Genomic DNA, 17,655 nt, shown 5'->3' on the forward strand with positions numbered 1-17,655 from the left:
TGCAGCAATGCTGCAAATCAGCATCAATCATCTTGATTAAACATAATATTTTATAGATCTATATTAACAGCTAGAATCTAGTGTAGGGTGATAGCCTATGAAAATGTCAGTGTTTGAGCACCATTCTACCTGCAGTCTTACCCATCAGGCCTGAGGTCTGGTATTGGCCTGTCTAGAGAGAGACGGTCACTGAGGTAGGCATTATATCCATAGTACTGGAACATCTTCAGTGCCACCCGTCGGTTGTCCGGGCTGAGCTCCTGACCCCAGCGAGCGAACAATGACGAGTCAGAGAATGATGTGTCCGCCTGACCGTCCTCTCCCCTCCCCGGAGTTTCTAGGAGGCACAGGAAGACAAATAGCATGAGCATCCGTCTGGGCCACAGCCTCTCAACCTACCGCTGAGGTGGTGCGTAAGGTGACATTTAAGGAATGTAGAAAAATGATATGGCCTAATATAATCACTGTGATAAATGCTGTTTTCCTTGTGCTGTAATGCATGTTAGCAGGTGAGGGGTGGCCTGTAATTTACAGAGAGTGATTGGCTGTCCTTCAACAGGATCACTGGGAGTTCATAGGCATGGAAGCGCTGCTGCCCTTGAACAAAAGAGTCAGTCCCTACCAGCAGCTGGTGGGCAGTCCTGTAGCTGACATTGCTCTTTGACCTACGTAGAGAGCACAAAGTGAAACTCATTTCCATAAGCGTATCACTACATTAACACACTAATTAAAGCTTCCTTTAATAATTAATCAAATGGCAACATGTGATCATTTTTGGAGTCAGTGAACATTTCTCTGTGAGTGCTCTTACACTACAGAGCACTGTAGACGGACTCCCTGTAAAGGGCTGAAAACCGAAGGGTTCAAAATGAGTGCAGTCCTGACTCATTTCATAGCTGAGCAGCACTGACAGCACTGAGAGCAGGGAGACGTTCAACACACACACATTTAGTGTGACAAACAGTACAGTATATTACTGCTTGTAGTCCTTGTTGGTAGACTCAGTTCATGTCTAGACTCCATAAAACACTGGTGGCATCGGTTAGAAATTCTGTCCTGTTTCCAAGGTTTTAATACACTTTAGAGGCAAACTTCGGTGCTAAACAGTCAAGGAGCTTTACCCACAGCGGATTGTTTAAAATGCCAAAAATATAGGATAGAAATGAGATAGAAATATAGTCATATCGTCTTGAAGAAGAAGAAGACTTTGTCTTCTGTTCGTTTATTTTTTACACCACAAATAAAAACCTGTCAGCAGTGCAAACAGCCAGGTTTAACATTAAATACAGTCATTTTCATTGAATCCTTGTACCTGTTAGGACATTATGCAGGGATTTAAAAACGTGCCACAGTCTGATCTGAATATTAAAGAGTTTTAGTGTTACTGAACAGCACAGCAATGTTCATGATCTGTAAAAATATGCAGGTGTGGGTGAGAGGTTGGTGGTGATAACCCAGTGAAGTTGAGAAATCTTGAATGTCGTTTCATGGGCACTGAGATGAGTGACAAAGACTGTAAGATTGCCTCAGTGCTGTACATAAAAAAGAGCTTATATCTGTACGACCTATGAAATAATAATACAATAATTTACTTCAGAATAATTCAGCTCATTTAAAACATGGATAATAATTGCGTATTGTTATCTAAAATGTCCTGATCAGCAGCAAAACAAATGAAAACTGTTGCTGGATCTGCTATTATTCAATAATTTCATTAAAAGAGAGGGCATTAGTCCTGCAGCATATTGAGGATACACAACATAAAAAACTATTTCATTATACAGGTTCTGTATTTCAGGTTACTGCTGACTGACTGAAGTTATCGGGAAAAATTCACAACACACCAGACATAATAAACAGTTCTGTTTTGTTTCCAGCCTAAAAATGAAATGCAAGTTAGAAGAAGAATGAAGAAGAATTTCTTCTTTTAATTAATATTATTTGTCATAGCTGTGCGCTGTGTTGTGGTGTTGACACCATTTTAAATTAATATGTGTCTTAAGTTCCAGAACATGATAAAGATGAATGAACAGTTTAGGCTAATAAATGAAGAGTGAGATACTTTTTTTAAAAAAAACCCCGCAGACGTGTACTGAAACAGTGAGGAGGTAACATAAACAGAGAAGCCTCAAAGACCCAAAGAGGAGAGAAAAGGCTCTGAGTCCTCAGTGACACTGCAAGCAAAATACAAGGTTAAGTGTGTGTGTGTGTGTGTGTGTGTGTGTGTGAGAGAGAGAGAGAGAGAGAGTACGGACATGTAGTACTCATGTTGTGGGGACACAAACACATTTACATAGTGACATTGTGGGGACTCGGCTTCCTTAGGGCGACAAAACCAAAGTCCACATAATGCATATCATTAAGTTCTAGGTTGCAGACTGGGGTTAAGGTTAGGTTTAGGTTAATGTTAGGATAAGGGTTAAGGTTATTGGTAATGATTATGGTGAGGGGCTCCAAGATATTAATGTAAGTCAATGTAATGTCCCCAAAAGTGATGAAAACACCTGCCCTTCTGCGTGTGCTTGTGTGTGTTTGTGCAGTATGCATGTGTTTTAAGCAGATTGGGGGAGGTTAATATTCATGAGCAGATTGTTTAACATACGAATGACAAACAGCCAGCCAAGTAAAAACTATGACAACAATATGGAAGCATGAAGGGATTACATTATGAACCAAAACAAAGAGAACTGCTCAGAAAAGGAAGGAGCTTACAGCAAATGTCTTTGGAAGGTGAACAAACCGACTGCACCAGTACAGAGTTTGTATCCTGTAAAATGACAACATGCAGTGGAACCTCTGTTACACATTTGGTTATTTAGAGGACATGTTCATATTTACCTCAACAGCGTGTCCCTGTGACCTTTACGAAGAAGCTTTCACTAGCCTCTGAACAGCTGGTGAAAAAAGCTCCCGCTCAATGTGACCTGCTCAGCACCAAACAGCAGACAGACATAATTAGCTTTTAGCTGCTAAACAGCCAGACAGTTTTCCTCAGAAGTAGGTGGAGACCAAAAACAGAGCTAAAAGAGAGACTTTCATCCGCTAGGAGGACGGAAACCCGAGTCCAAATGAACAACGTTGCTCAGGAACTGCTGGAAATGTAAAAAATGACTGTTTGCTAAGCAGTTTGCCGCATCAACTTAAACGGTAATAACACCTCAATGTTGTCGGTGCTGCCCCCAAGTGGCCAAAAATGCCCTTCTGCTTTCTCGACAAGAACTTACGCTAGAAGATCGACACCATTTTCCCTCAAATATGAAGCTAAGATGTGCAATTTTGAGCAGTTGAATTATTTATTTGAAACTAAGCTATTCAAACAACTAGCACGGCAATGATTAATCAACTAGCTGTCAGTTATTACATTAATCAGCAACTATTTTGATAATCGATTAATCGGTTTGAGTATCTTTTTAAGATACAAAAATTCTAAATTGTCTGTTTCCAGCTTCTTAAATATGAATGTTTTCTGGTTTCATTATATCTCTATGAGAGCAGACTGAATATCTTTGAGTTGTGGACAAACAAGACATCATTCTGGGCTTTCGATCACTGATCAACATCTTTCACTATTTTCTGACATTTTTATTTTATTAGTTTATTATTAATTGTTGGTTGCAGCCCTACAAACAACCAAGAGCTAGAGCATTTTGGGGGGTGGGTGTGAATCACAATATTAGCATAGCATAGCTGAAACCAGCTGAAGTGATAACAATCTGCTACTCGGGGCTGAAGTTAAGTCATAAAGTTGGGCTGCATTAAATCCTACAGGCTAGCCGGGCATTCACTTTCTCTCAGAGAGTTGGATGAGAAGGTGGACACGACTCTCATATCTGTAGGCTACAGTAAATGAGAAGCTACAGCCAGCAGCTGGTTAGCTTAGCTTAGCACAAAGACTGAAAACAGGGGGAAACAGCTACCCAGGCTCTGTCCAAAGGTTACAAAATTTGCCTACCAACACCTCAAAAGTTCTCTTATTAACATGTTATATCTTATCTGGGTATAAAAAGGTTTAACAATGACTAGTTGAGGTTTTACAGACTAAGCTGTCAAGCTGAGGGCATAATGATCTCTCATCTAACTAAAAAAAGAATATTTAACAAAATGCTGAACCATTTCTTCTGATTTTAATGATGCAGGCAGCTTTGTGCTAAACCAGTATGAAGCTAATATCCTCAGATATTGTGTAGCTAGTTATAGTACACACGTTGTTAGCTTTAGATGGTGAGGCACTGTGTGAAATGTTAAATATTAATGTATTCAATTATAGCTGGACTGTACCAAGTGTGAGTTTGCCAAAGGAAACTGTCTTATTAACTGTGATATATATATGTACATATATATGTAGCTGCAGGTAATATTATTTATTACCTATTATTATAATATATATACATAATTAATATTGCTAATTAAGAAATAGCAGAGTGACCAAAGCCTCTTACATTGACTATACAAGATGTAGTAGCCTGCAGTATTATACACACACAGTTCTTTATCTTTTACAAACCGCAATGACGTGGCTGCATTTTCTAAAATTCTCAGTGAAACATTAACAAATCAGAAAGGCAACCAACATCCAAGTTGAGAGAACAGTGCACAGTGAACGGTACGAGCCCGAGGCGGATTGACTTCTCCTCACATTCAGCACACAGTTGTTAAAGGTTCATTGCTGTGAAGCAGAGGGAAAGTGTCTCAGCTCTTGATAAGACAACACTGTGATTAGACTAAGAACAGCATAAAAGTTCTGAAAGTCTTTCAGTGCTGGCAAGTGTGCCTGAAGGCCCATTCATCTGAGAGCTTGTGGTGGTGATTAATTGAGCCTACAGAGACGGTTTCCTCAGCAGCAGATCCCTGAAGCAGTGGTTACAGCAGGTCATTTGGACAGGGAAACCTCGGCAACGTAGCCCATTTAGCATGTTGTTTCAGTGGTGCCCTCACGGTAGATGACTTGCAAACATGCCAGTACAACCTTACTGCTACGGGTCCAAATAAATCTCACAGAACAAAACAATTTCACATTGCTCCACATGACTTGTTTTTCATCGAACAGGTCACGTGACTTACTGTAACCTTGCTGTTTGGAGAGTGGCTTCCTCTTGAGTACACATTCAGTCAACTAACCTTGGTGCTAACTCAAGTAAAGCACGGCCAAATACCTGAGGCAAGAACTAGTGTGAGTGTGTATGTGTGCGCAGACAGGTGAAGTATTCCCTAAGCTTCCCAGCAGCACTCCAGGCGTGTGTGAAGTGCAGCACTAAGTGTGCTTCCCCTGCATGCACAGCAAAGCAACTGAGTTATAGCTGTCTTCTCCCACAGCCACAGAGGAGAGAAGCAGGAGGAAAGATATACAAATACATGTACACGCTCATTTTCATTAACATAACTGAAAAAAACAAATCACTGGAGAACAAACTGAGACACTTAGCAGAGACTTCACTGAAAGAGAACAATAAACCTCCAGGACCTACATGAACCTACTTTTTTAGAGGCACAGCAGCACATATTGAATTATTAAATTTTATGCCGTATCAGATAGTTCACAGTGATGAAACTGCCCCACAAAGATTTTATCAAATTATATTTATTCACTCCCTCCCTGACTGCGTAGAGGAGAATATTTTGAATTTAAGGCGGAAATCATAATCATTTTTGACACCTCAGATAACTCTCTTCCATGCAGCGCCAACTCGCGGTGGTACAGATGTAGGCTTTTGATAAAACTGCTGTGAGGCCTGAATTATTTACCTGCCTCTTCATACTCTAAACTCTATTGTACGCTGGGAGCAAAGAAGGAAGCATTTGGCTGCTAGAACAATTTTAGTGAAAATCAATAAAGGGGTAAAATCTCAGCAGACGGATCTTTACTGTATACCACAGGCCGCAAACTGTCAAATGGACATCCAGAGTCAGTGTGCTAGTCATCAACCCTTAATGACTAGCAAACTGACGGTACCTCGGGCCTTGAGAGTAATTTGTGATTCATGATATGTGTTTATGTATTCATTTTATTCAATCTCAAGCCTCTGTCTCTGCTAAAATTATATTTTACAATTTTCTGCTGTCAAAATGTCAAAATCTCCGGTCTCCACATATTTTATCGAGTTCTTGAGACCTGAGATATCTAAGGGTGCAGGTATGTAAGTAGCGGATAATACCAGGTGTGTTTCTTCATGCTGGTCACAGTAACATGCTCGTGCAGGTATACTGCAGAGCAGCGCTTCCTTTGATATTGGAGGGTTTTGATGACAGTAAAAAGGCATGTCTGAAGCAGCTAATGATGAAGATTATATTTCACTTACCAAGTCATCAGTCACATGTGCTTAGGAATAACGTCTGCCTCGAGCAGCAGGTAAATCAATCAAAGATTTCCACCCAGGAACATGAATTATAAAGGGCAGCGAGCTGAATACTATTTACTGCACATTCAGGTTTTGTTTTCATGCTGAATAATTCCAAGCATGAAACATCTGTTTCTATCATTTATGCCTTGAACTGTATGTATTTTTAATATAAAGCACAACTTACAGGCAGTTGAACACGTGATGTTAAGTTAAAGCATCATCTTCATCACTGTGGACTGCAGATGCTAACAGAGTGTGCGTGCACACGCTCTTTGGGAAATGTGCACATAATATATAAATATAAAAATATCAATATGGAAAAAATGTGTTTTTGGCAGATTCTCATTGTTAGTACTTAAGTTTACAAGCAATGTTTTATTCTGTAACCACCACAGGGTCTCTAAAGACCTGAGGCGTGTAGGATAGTTTGCCAACACAGACATGAATTTAAGGGTTAATGTTAACTGTCACACTGTGTCTGAACAGCACTCCTGGGTAAGCCAAACACAGTTCACTTCTGTGTTTTAGCTCAATAATTTAAAGCCTACCTGCATCCTGACTGAACTTGCAGAGATATACAGAGCAACAAAATTGTCAGTGTAACATGGCGAGATAGAGACAGATACCATAGAAGTCATAGGTATTTAACTACAAACTAAAACTGACAGGTGAATATTATTTTAATCAGATAAAGTTCCCTATTGGACCCTGACAACAGGCAACCGTTTAAAAAACGAGTAGTTCTTTATCTGTCAATGCCCTCCAATTACAGCAGACAGCAATTTATCCTCAGTCATTGTGTCATTTTACATCCAAAATAATGAGCGCGGAGCATGAAGCCACAGCATCAAACGCTTTGGTGCAGTCAAAATATTCATTGTATATTCATTCTGACACCGACTGAGAGGGAGGAGAAGACCTTGACGTAGACTTCAGTCTGGAAAAAAAACAGGTCTCATCATGCACATGAAAATTTCAGGACACACCGGCGTTTCTACAACTTGGTATCAAAGAGCCTGTCAGCTAAAGGAGATCAAGTATTTTAAAAACTTTTCACGTTCAAAGCAGTTTTGACAATAGCGTAGAAAATCCCCTGCATGCTGCCACAGTCACATTAACCAGTTTTCCAATCGCCTTTCCAGCGGAGCAGCTCAAGACTACACATCTTAACAACAGCTTGTTACAACAGCTGCTGATCTTTGAGCTTCCTTTCCCGGCTTCTCATTTGAGAGGAATGTATAATCAATCACTAATGCAGCTGAAAATACTCTCTTTAATATTGTGATATTGATTTCAACCATATTGCCCCGCTCTAGCCACTCTTATTGAGTAGGTACACAGGGCATGGCTTAGCACCATCGTCATCACTTAGGTCCTCATGCTCTACAGCACATATTAGATGTGTTTTTCACTAAGCTTCTGTCATCTGTGCAATACTATTCAGTCTTTATATTGTTCCCCTTAGTCCCCTAATTCAGATTTAGTGTTTACACATAACATAGACTGTAGTAGTGTGGAACCAAGCGACACCTCAAATGTTATTACATTCATAAATGTACAAGTTGAAACGGTTCATGTGGTCTTCTAAACAGTATTAGTTCACACAAAAATAAGTGATTAGAACCCTGATTCCAAAAATTTGGGACGCTGTGTAAAACATAAATTAACCAAAATGTGATCATTTGCTAATTCTTTCTGACATATATTCAATTGAAACAATACAAAGACAGTATATTTAATGTTTAACCTCATCAGCTTCCATGATCTTTGTAAATATTTGCTTATTCTGAATTTGAGTGGAAGCAACATGTTTCAGACAATTTGGGACAGGAGCAACAAAAGACTGGGAAAGTTGTGGAATGATCCAAAAGCACCTGTTTGGAACATTCCACAGGTAACAGTATCACGATTGGGTATGAAAGGAGCATCCTGGAAAGGCTCAGTTATTCACAAGCGAGAATGGAGTGAAGCACTTTGTGAACACATGATTGTATAAAGAATATCACTATATGGGCACAGAAACACTTTATGAAACTGTTAAACACACTTTGTGAATGCATTCTGTTTTTAATTATGTTTTACACAGTTTCTAAGCTTTTTTGGACTCAACGTTGTAAAATCCAGCATTCTGCACATAGTGTACATATGTGGTAACAGGAAATCAAAAGCAACAGGACACAAAAGCCACTTGCATCACCCAATGGAAGAAAAACAACATATCTGCCATCATAACTCACTCCAAACCATTCCTCTGCACCTTAAACACAGGAGCATTCAATTCAAGTTAGTGGAGGTAAATATTATCATTGTTTCCATGCATCCATGCATACTTCAGCAGATATTTAAATAAGTCTCTACATAATGCCTCAATACTGCAAAAGCATCCTTTGGGTGGTTAAAGGCAGCACTGACGGGGGAGTGATGTTTCAGGTAGCACTGATACAATGATGATCCGGGAAGGCTGGTATAAATGACAGATTCATGAGTTTAAAGTCTTATCATCAGTAAAACACAACCCACTGCTTATAATACTCATAACGATAATTATAATACTCAGGATTTTAATACCCATGAGGATTATCACAGCAGCTAATGTTTTATTTTAAATTTTTGATAGGCCACCCCTCTGGAAGATGTTCCACCAGGTGCAACTTGCTTGCCGGGTGGCCCTGTGTTTGTTACCCCCTGCTCTGGCAGCCCCGCTGCCTCAACGCAGCGGTTGCATTCAAATGAATGAGGGGGCTACACTGGAAACAGATCCTTTACATAAATTATACAATTGCGGTGGCTGTTTTAGGTCTTTTTTATTGTTTTATTTCCAACAGAAACAGCAACTCACAGTTATATGGCTCCACTTCATCGTGTTCTGCTCTCTTCAGTGCACTCACATAAGAGTAGTTCATAGAAAAATACACCAATTTGCATTTTGTAACAGCTTGACACAGACGACTCCGTTCCCACCTCTTTTACATACTCTTGTCTAAATGTATAACTTGTTTTTTTTCATTCTAATTTGATGGGTTAGCAGGTGAAGAGACAGGTTAAGTTGTGTCTCAGTTCACAAATACTGTTTTGATACAACTGCTCTTATCTTGCAGCGGCAAAGAGAAGGTCAGCCACGCTTTCATCTCTTGATTGAACTTGTTATGTTCCTGTCTTTACCTTTTTAGCTGCAAGTAGCATGAAATATTACTGGTAGGCTCCTAACAGAAGCTAAATAACACAATCATATTGCTCCAGCATATTACTCCTGCTTGCTTTTTTGATATCTATCTATCTATCTATCTATCTATCTATCTATCTATCTATCTATCTATCTATCTATCTATCTATCTATCTATCTATCCTCTTATCATCTGTGCACTGGCTGCCTCTGAGGTTCAGAATCAATTTAAAGATTTAATTGATCACGGCATTGCCTGGTTCCAAATCCTATCTCAGGTCCCCCAAGAGCAGGGCCGGGAGAGTGTTCAGATCTTCAGGAAACAACCTCCCGGCTAGTCCACAGTCTAGACTAAAGACTATGCTCTTTTTTATAAAGAGACACTTATATAACTGCTTTTTATCTGTGTATGCCGCAGCTATTCATACTGTTACAGACGGTCTACACATTAAAGGACAAAATAAATTAATTTGTTGATTGCGTGTGAGCATATTTATTTTGTTCAAACCAGATAAAACCAGTCAGTCAGTCAATCCCACAGTTATTAAATCAGCACCATTGTACAGGTTTTAGTATTTAATGCAATGAATTGGCCTGCATAATGATGCACAAGGTTTGGTTCTATAAGATGTTACCCATCATACCCTTTTCATATCACACCAACTTTAAAGCTGCACTAAACAATATTAACTTTAATGTTATTTCTTAGATTTACAGTGGGTCAGATGAATGTGTGATGAATTATCACCTCACTCTGCCAGTCCTCTATTCTCTATGGAGCATTTTAGCCTCTCTCAGCTCTTGGTTTTGGTTTTCTGGCTCACAAATTCCTGTTTTATTAAACTCTCACTGCTCACACAAGTAACTTTTTCTCCAGCATGCAGCAGACAGTTGTTTTCAGTGAAAAAACTCTGATAAACAACATCAACAGCACCCAAAGTTTGGAGAATTTGGAGAACACTGTGGCACATTTAGCAGCTAAATAGCCAGATATTTCCCTCAGGAGACCAAAACAGAGCTAAAATGGAATGAATATTGGACTTTCACTCATCGGGTGGCTCGAAACACAACTCCAAATACATGCTAATGTTGCCCTGTGTGTGCTGGATGTGCAAATAGGCAACTGTTTCCCAACATGTTGGTCTTTAAAATTATTATCATTATTTAGAGCTTGCTTTGCTGCCCCTAGTGGCCAAAAAATACATCAACAAATGCATTAACTGCTCATAAAATAGGCAGAGTCCCCGCCACAAAAAGCATAATAACTTATAAAAACCTATGAGTGTGTTGTTCTGTAAATGTATGGGTTACCTATAAAATGGCCATGATGAGCTGTGCATACTTATACAGCATATTTATAGTTTATAGCACATTTATGCCTTGTTATACCTCCTCTCTCACAAGAAATCTGTTCTTTCCTGACAGTAAATACAGCTAATAACCAATTAGTGTGTTTACTGGGTCCACCAGTATATAGGTGCCGTATGGGCCCCTGTGACTGGCTCTGGAGTAGGGGGGAAATTCTCTCATTAGGACGCATCAGTAGCTGGCACGTCACACTGACATTTCCTCTTGAAAGAGGAGAGGGGTATGTGGCTTTGTCTTTTTCTTTGTTTATTCCCAAGAGGGGATATGCAGTGGCAGAATTCAGGAGGAGGGTCATGTTTACTTGCAGCGGTCTTTGTCATCTCTAACCCTTTTGTTCATTTCTCCTCATTAAAGCGTTGAAATCACCCGTGCCCTTCAGAGGGGTACAAAGGCTTTCTTTGTGCTTTTTCATCCTTTTGGAGAAAGATTCTCCTCTAGAAATACAATGTCATTAACGCTGACAAATTCTGAGCAACTGGCTGCAATATTTTCCTTCTTTTGAATAAGAACAGATATGATGAGACAGTGCCAATTCTATTTGATATCAAGCTTTGGCCATTTTGACTCCTGTTCCACATTTGTCATTCCCACTGTTCAACGTGAAAGGCTGGATTTGTTATTCCATTAAATTCAGTCATCTGAGATGCCTTTTCTATAACCTCCTATCAGATCTGACTTCCTCAGTGCTGAGCCTGTGGGGGGAAAAAAAAGCTTCTTCGCTGTATCATTTCACTTTTTATCTCGCAAGTTTTATCTGTGCCCTGCGTTTAACATCATTTGTCTTTTACGGGGGGTTGTTTTCTTTACAAACTGGAGTCTGGGGTGTAGTTTCTACTCAGAAAAACACTCATCAGCGTAGGATATAAATCAGACATATTTCAGAGCATTCACCTGGGTCAGAAAAATAAATTAATGTGGCCTGAGGCATGAGGAAGCAGAGGCTGAAGAATACCATTCATCTATCACTTAGGACATGTCTTTCTGAGCCAATACCAATTACATACTAGCAATGATGTTTCGAAATATAACCTCTGGAATTTTTCAACCAAGACCATCACCGTGCTTTGTGGCTGAGTTTTCAGAGTGTTCAATAACACAACATGACTACAAGAAAGAAAACAGAAACTTGATGTTGACTGTTTGGATTGTGATCACTGTTCAGAGAGTTTTAAAAAAAAGTCACAAAACAAAAAGAACATCTTGAAAAATGCATGAGTAGAAGAAGAGAACAGAGGTCCTAAAATATTTCAGCTTCCCTTATGAACAGAACAGAAAAGGGCAAATCATGTCAGCCAGATAATCACAAACAATGAAGCACAGTCTCTGTCTCTGTACTGTGTGGTAGTGCTTTAAGTTTGTATGAGGTACACTAAATTCTGCTGTGTTCTAAACTTTCTATCAGATTAGTTGAGAGTAAACAGCTCTCACACCAATAAATATTTGTATTTATATGAATAAATTAATCTGTTCAGATACCAAGAAACTGTGAAACAAGGCTAAGCGGCTAAAGCCGTGTTAGCTGCCCCGTGAGGCGGCACTAAGGTAAAAGTTTAGCAGGTAATGTTCACTACGTTTATAATCTCAGTTTAGATTTTCTAACTAGCACTAAACACTAAGTACGGCTGAGGCTGATGGGAATGTCATTCATTTTGCAGGTGTTCTGTCATAAATCACAGTACTGGACACACTGAAATGTTCATTTGGTGGTGGTGCTGGAGCAAAAAGTCATGGGGTTATCAATATTCTAACAATTCATCCTGTCTGTACCAAACTTCATGGTTGAGACAGTTCACTCAAAAACCACAAATGTGAACCTTATGATCACCAAAGTCATTAGGATACATCGTCTGGGAAAGTCTGTAGCATTTTCCATCTAGTGGATGTTGGGATATTTGTAAAGATAAGTGACACATTTCTACCTGCTGTTGGTGGTAAAGGAAAAGTCAGAGGATCACCAAGCCAAGCGGGGTTAATCCTCTGGGAAGCACGGATGTATCATCAAAGTATAATGGCAATCCATTCTATAACTGCTGAGATTTCAATGGACTAACTGACCAGCTGACCAACTGACGCTGTCATCCCTAGAAACATGCATGCGGATGTGGCTAAAAACCAAAAGGTTGGCATTTGCGTGTGTTTGTGTGACACAGAGAGAAAGAGAAAACCAAAGAACTGACACCTTTTTGGGATTTTGGTCAGGATGGCGACCAGCTTTATGTTGAGGAGGAAATAGTTCCCACTCCTGATCCAAACTACAGGCTTTAGCAAATAAACACTTGGCTGTGGAACAGAACATGAATCAAAATCAAAGCAGCCAATTCATCTAAGTAAAATATATATCTTGTAAAGAGCAATAAGTCATGGTCTGTCAGTGACTGTTAAAATTATCGTGAATTATTTCACCTTTGCTATTACAGAAGGCGTAGATGTATTCAACAGAGGACCTACTGAGTTCTCAGAGAATTTCTTTTCCTTAATATTTTACTATTTGATGCCTTTATAGCAATGTAAATTATTCCAGCCAAGCTGGACAAAAATGTTGCCCACCAATGGCACCATGCCACGAAGAGGCTTTAATGAATAGGAAAAGATCCTAAGATGTGAGGTTTCTGACATACAGTGTTTAATATTTCACTGACAAGTAATAACAGAATCTTTAAAGCACTGTGGAGTTTGTCTTTTTTATTAACCAGCTGCATGTAGAAAGTCTCTGCTCTATATTAATGAAGCACACATGGATATGGATGGCAGACACAGACATGCAGTATTTCATTTTATGTTTTGTTTTTGATCATGGCCTCTTGATGGCTGGTATGGGGCATACATCATTTATTCAGGTGGAGAGCTCCTTGATTTTTCACTCGGGAGGATTTTGAGGGAAATGAGGCACAGGTCACTTATCAACCAGAACTATTGTGAGAGTCTCTATTCAAACAGCTGCTCATCTCCCAGGGTTTGTGCTGCGGTTTTAGATGTGACTCTCCCCTGATGGAAGAGCTGACAAATGGTCACGGCATACAAAAACGCATTTTACCATTCACACCCCTTACACCAACATGAATGGGAACATTTGGCTGTGTTTTCTGTTGTTACATGTTTATGCACCGGTACTGAACTGCTCTAACCTGGTGTGTTTACATTAAGTAAACAGTTAAGCATTTAAGTAATCAGATTACAGACGGCTTTTTTTACATTCACCTGATTTCTGAAACGTCTTCATTTCATGAAACCTGTCGTCAGTAATCAGGTTAGGGGATTAGAGACACCTGATTTCCCCGGATGTATTTCTTACAGCCATGCATATTCATAATCAGGTTTCTACTCAGCTTTTTAAATGTACTCATGTGCATGACAAAGACTTCAAAGGGGAAAAGTATAGCGGTATTATCATTGTGGCAGGATGCAGCCTTGTGATCAAGACAATTCAATCAAAACTCAAACTGAAACTGAAAGTAACCTTGAGACATCCAATCAGTTTCCTCATCTGAAAGTTGGCAATTTGTATAATTCACGTTCAGACCGTAATGGTCCAACCAGGAAGACGTATGTCACTGAGAAGAGGTGCATCCCCCCTATATGAATATATGAAATATTCTGTCTCTAATGTAGATCGCGGCTGAATAATTAATAAAAAAAATCCAAATCCAAATTGTAATACCGCCAAGTGCAACATCCAAATCGCAGAAGCTGCAATTTTTTGATAAAGGTAAAATGTGTCACAACAAGACATTATAAATGACGCACTGTGGTGCTACAGAGATGCATCAGCCTCCAAATCATATTCTCCAGACATACGAGAAGATGCTTGTTTTGGTACAGATCATCATTTTCAGATTTTTTTCTGATTGAAAGCAAAATCAAAAATCACCCTTCCCACTAAGACCGTGACAGCCTGTTACTTTTCCAGGGAGTCAAAGGACTGTTGCCTTGGCTAATTAAAACACAAACGTTTGATGAGGACTGATATACCTCCTCTAGCAACTTCACGTCGCAGTGGAAATCTTTAGTCAGTCTTTAGTTTTTACATGCCTTGGCCATAAGAAAGCTGGCCTCAAACTAATTTCATCCCCACTCCTCTGTTGGTGTTGGCTGTAGGACCTGGCGGACCACATTTTGACATCTGTTAAAGGTAAAAGCATCATTGCAATATGTAGTGTGCATGACTGCTGACAATGAGCCTGTCTTAACGCTATCTTTCAGGTAGCACTCGGTGGATGATATTTTGAGTGAAAGGGACACGTTTGGTGACCCGAAGCAACGCAGAGATAACCGAGCTTTCAAACTGGGGAGAGTTAGACCTTTATGACTTTAAACTTTACAAACTCATCTTGCTGTCTGATAAGAGAGGGAGACAGAGAGAGATCCATTCCCCATCCTGTGACAGGGGTTTGATGCTATAGAGTGAAGCTAGTGATTAGAAAGCCTTAGGACAGACATAAAGTCCTTCACACATTTGTCCTTTCCTTCCCAACAATCTCTCTCAGCTGCTGTATTGTGCCGTAAATGTACAATGTGTAAAACAAATAGGGGCAGCGTATCGTCAGGGTAACCGCTAACTGCTGCTCGCTGTGCTTTCTGTTGATGCTGTTCCCTGTCTGCTTCGACCTGGCCTGGGGGCAACGGAACCAGGCTCAGCAGCCTTCCTGTGATCAGGGCCAGATCAGGACTGAACAGAGCCTCCGAGACCGAAGGAGGCCACAGTGCAGAGATGATTCACAGCAGCTCCAACCAGGACTCTTGGGACAATGAGTCCCGGCCTGGTTGGCGTGGGCCCAGGCTAGCTGGTTGACTTCACTAGATATTTCTGCCACACAATTCTTAGACATCATCGACACAATGTTAGAGCTATTACCTCTTCACATTCTGGTGGTTAATTTTTGGTAAAAGGCTTCTGAGTATGTAAGTGCAATCACACTACTTCATCTTTTTTGGCAATTAATATATTTATGCTACATATTTTTGTGCCCCATAATGATGTGTTAACAATACAGGGTATGAAAAGCAGAGCAGACACTTGTGCATTTCTGGGAAGTTAACACTGGAAAAGACATCTCCAGTACAAAAATGAATGAGAAGTGTGAATCAATAATGTGGGTTAAGAGCTAACAGTAACATTATTGTGTTTGGAGTGAGGTGAGAGAAAGTGAGACAAATGCTGCGGAGGAGAAACAGGCTCACAGGGTAGACAGGCTCAGACAAGTAATGGCCAAGCTCTTAAGGTCTGATCACTGACTATCCATTCTTAACATCTGCAAGTTAGCCGAAGGCCTGGACAACGATATCAATCAAGATTTCTCCATTTCTGTTCAGAGGAGGAGAAATGACCTGCGGGTCAAACTGCAGAGCTGCCTGTGGAGGAGGGATAAAACCAGCTTGAAATGTGATAAAGTTGTTGTCAAATCCAAGAACCACAAAATTCACCCTAAAAAAAACCCCAACACATATAAACTAATTATCAGCCCATGTGCTTATTTAATTGTGTTGCTCTGTTCTAATTTACTCACACGTGGACTAAATTGGTAAAATTAAGTGCCAACTTTGATTATGGAGGGAGATCATTTAAATAACCTGGACTTTGATTTAGTCAGGTTTTTACTCCAATCAAACACATCAGCTCGTGCTGTCTTGCATACTGATGCAATGACATTGATCTGAAATGAGACAAGAATCAAACTGATATCAGCTCTATTTCTATTTATTTTGCTTACATTGTTGAGTCTGCTATTTTACAGCTTATGGAGACAAAACACAAGCATGTTTCTGCCACACTTGGTTTTCAGTTCAGTCTTATTTGTTGCTTGCCCTTGCCTTTATTGGAGAGATCTTTTAATGAGCCCTTTGAGGTTTCTTTTTTATCTCGTGTGTGTTTTTATTTCCTCCCTCTTCCCTCTGTTTTATCACTTTCATGTTGAAATAAACATGGCATCCTTTAAATTAGGAGCTGTGAAACTCAAAGACAGAATCGTGCCGTTTCTGTGGAAATTAAAGCTTTAACAAGAAAAAAAAACGCTTTTCGCAACAGGTACAGTTTATGTTGAATGTTTTGAAGGTGACAGCATCGGGCGGTGTATACGTGTTTCTTCACTCTGTCAGAACACAAAAAGACAGTCATTGCAGTTAGCACACTGGCTACACTCACTTCTTTTTTTGTTCTGTTTCTGTGGGTGCACACATCAATAAATCAGATGGTGCAGTGATTGGCTGGGAAAAAAAGTCTCAGCTCTGTTGGGCCTTGATGACACTTGATTGACAGCAACTTTACAACAATGCTCCACTGTCGATGGAAATGTCATTGTCTGCACTGCAGATCTGTTGGTGAAGGAAAGGCGAGAAATACAGGTTGAAAAATGCAGCCTAAACTACAAGATGTAAAATCTCAAGAAACTCTACACTTCCTATAAAGCATAGAGGTCGAAGTGATTGCCACAGTGATTCATTAACTGATTCTGTAACTGTTGTCTCGACTATAGCCATACATTATTGACTGCAAAATACAAATAATACATATTGTACAAGTTGTTTGCAGTCAAAAATCCAACTGAATAATAAAAATAGGAATACAACACATGGGAAAACCCCAACAGAAGTCTAAAATAAAAAAAATGAAAGAAAATAAACTAGGAAAATCACAACACTGGACACAAAATAGCATGCATTAGATTATCATAGGTATCATTGACCTCAGTCATATAAAAACCTCACTGCCCAGATGCAAGTATGAACTAGCGTGCTCATTCATGAGGAAATGAAGAAAAATAGCCTCAAGCTGTCTCCATTTGCATGACC

General features: G+C 39.7%; 1 protein-coding gene across 1 annotated transcript in view; it reads right to left on the bottom strand.

Annotated features, from left to right (window-relative positions):
• The window catches only part of galnt18b (UDP-N-acetyl-alpha-D-galactosamine:polypeptide N-acetylgalactosaminyltransferase 18b), a 73,216-nt gene that overhangs the window by 42,088 nt on the left and 13,473 nt on the right, over window positions 1–17,655 (bottom strand). The window contains exon 2 of the mRNA XM_041935330.1: window positions 142–337. Coding sequence (XP_041791264.1) covers window positions 142–337 — 196 coding nt within the window. The remainder of the gene's footprint in view (window positions 1–141; window positions 338–17,655) is intronic.

The sequence above is a fragment of the Chelmon rostratus genome, chromosome 1 (assembly GCF_017976325.1).
Source record: "Chelmon rostratus isolate fCheRos1 chromosome 1, fCheRos1.pri, whole genome shotgun sequence".
Lineage (NCBI taxonomy): Eukaryota > Metazoa > Chordata > Actinopteri > Chaetodontiformes > Chaetodontidae > Chelmon > Chelmon rostratus.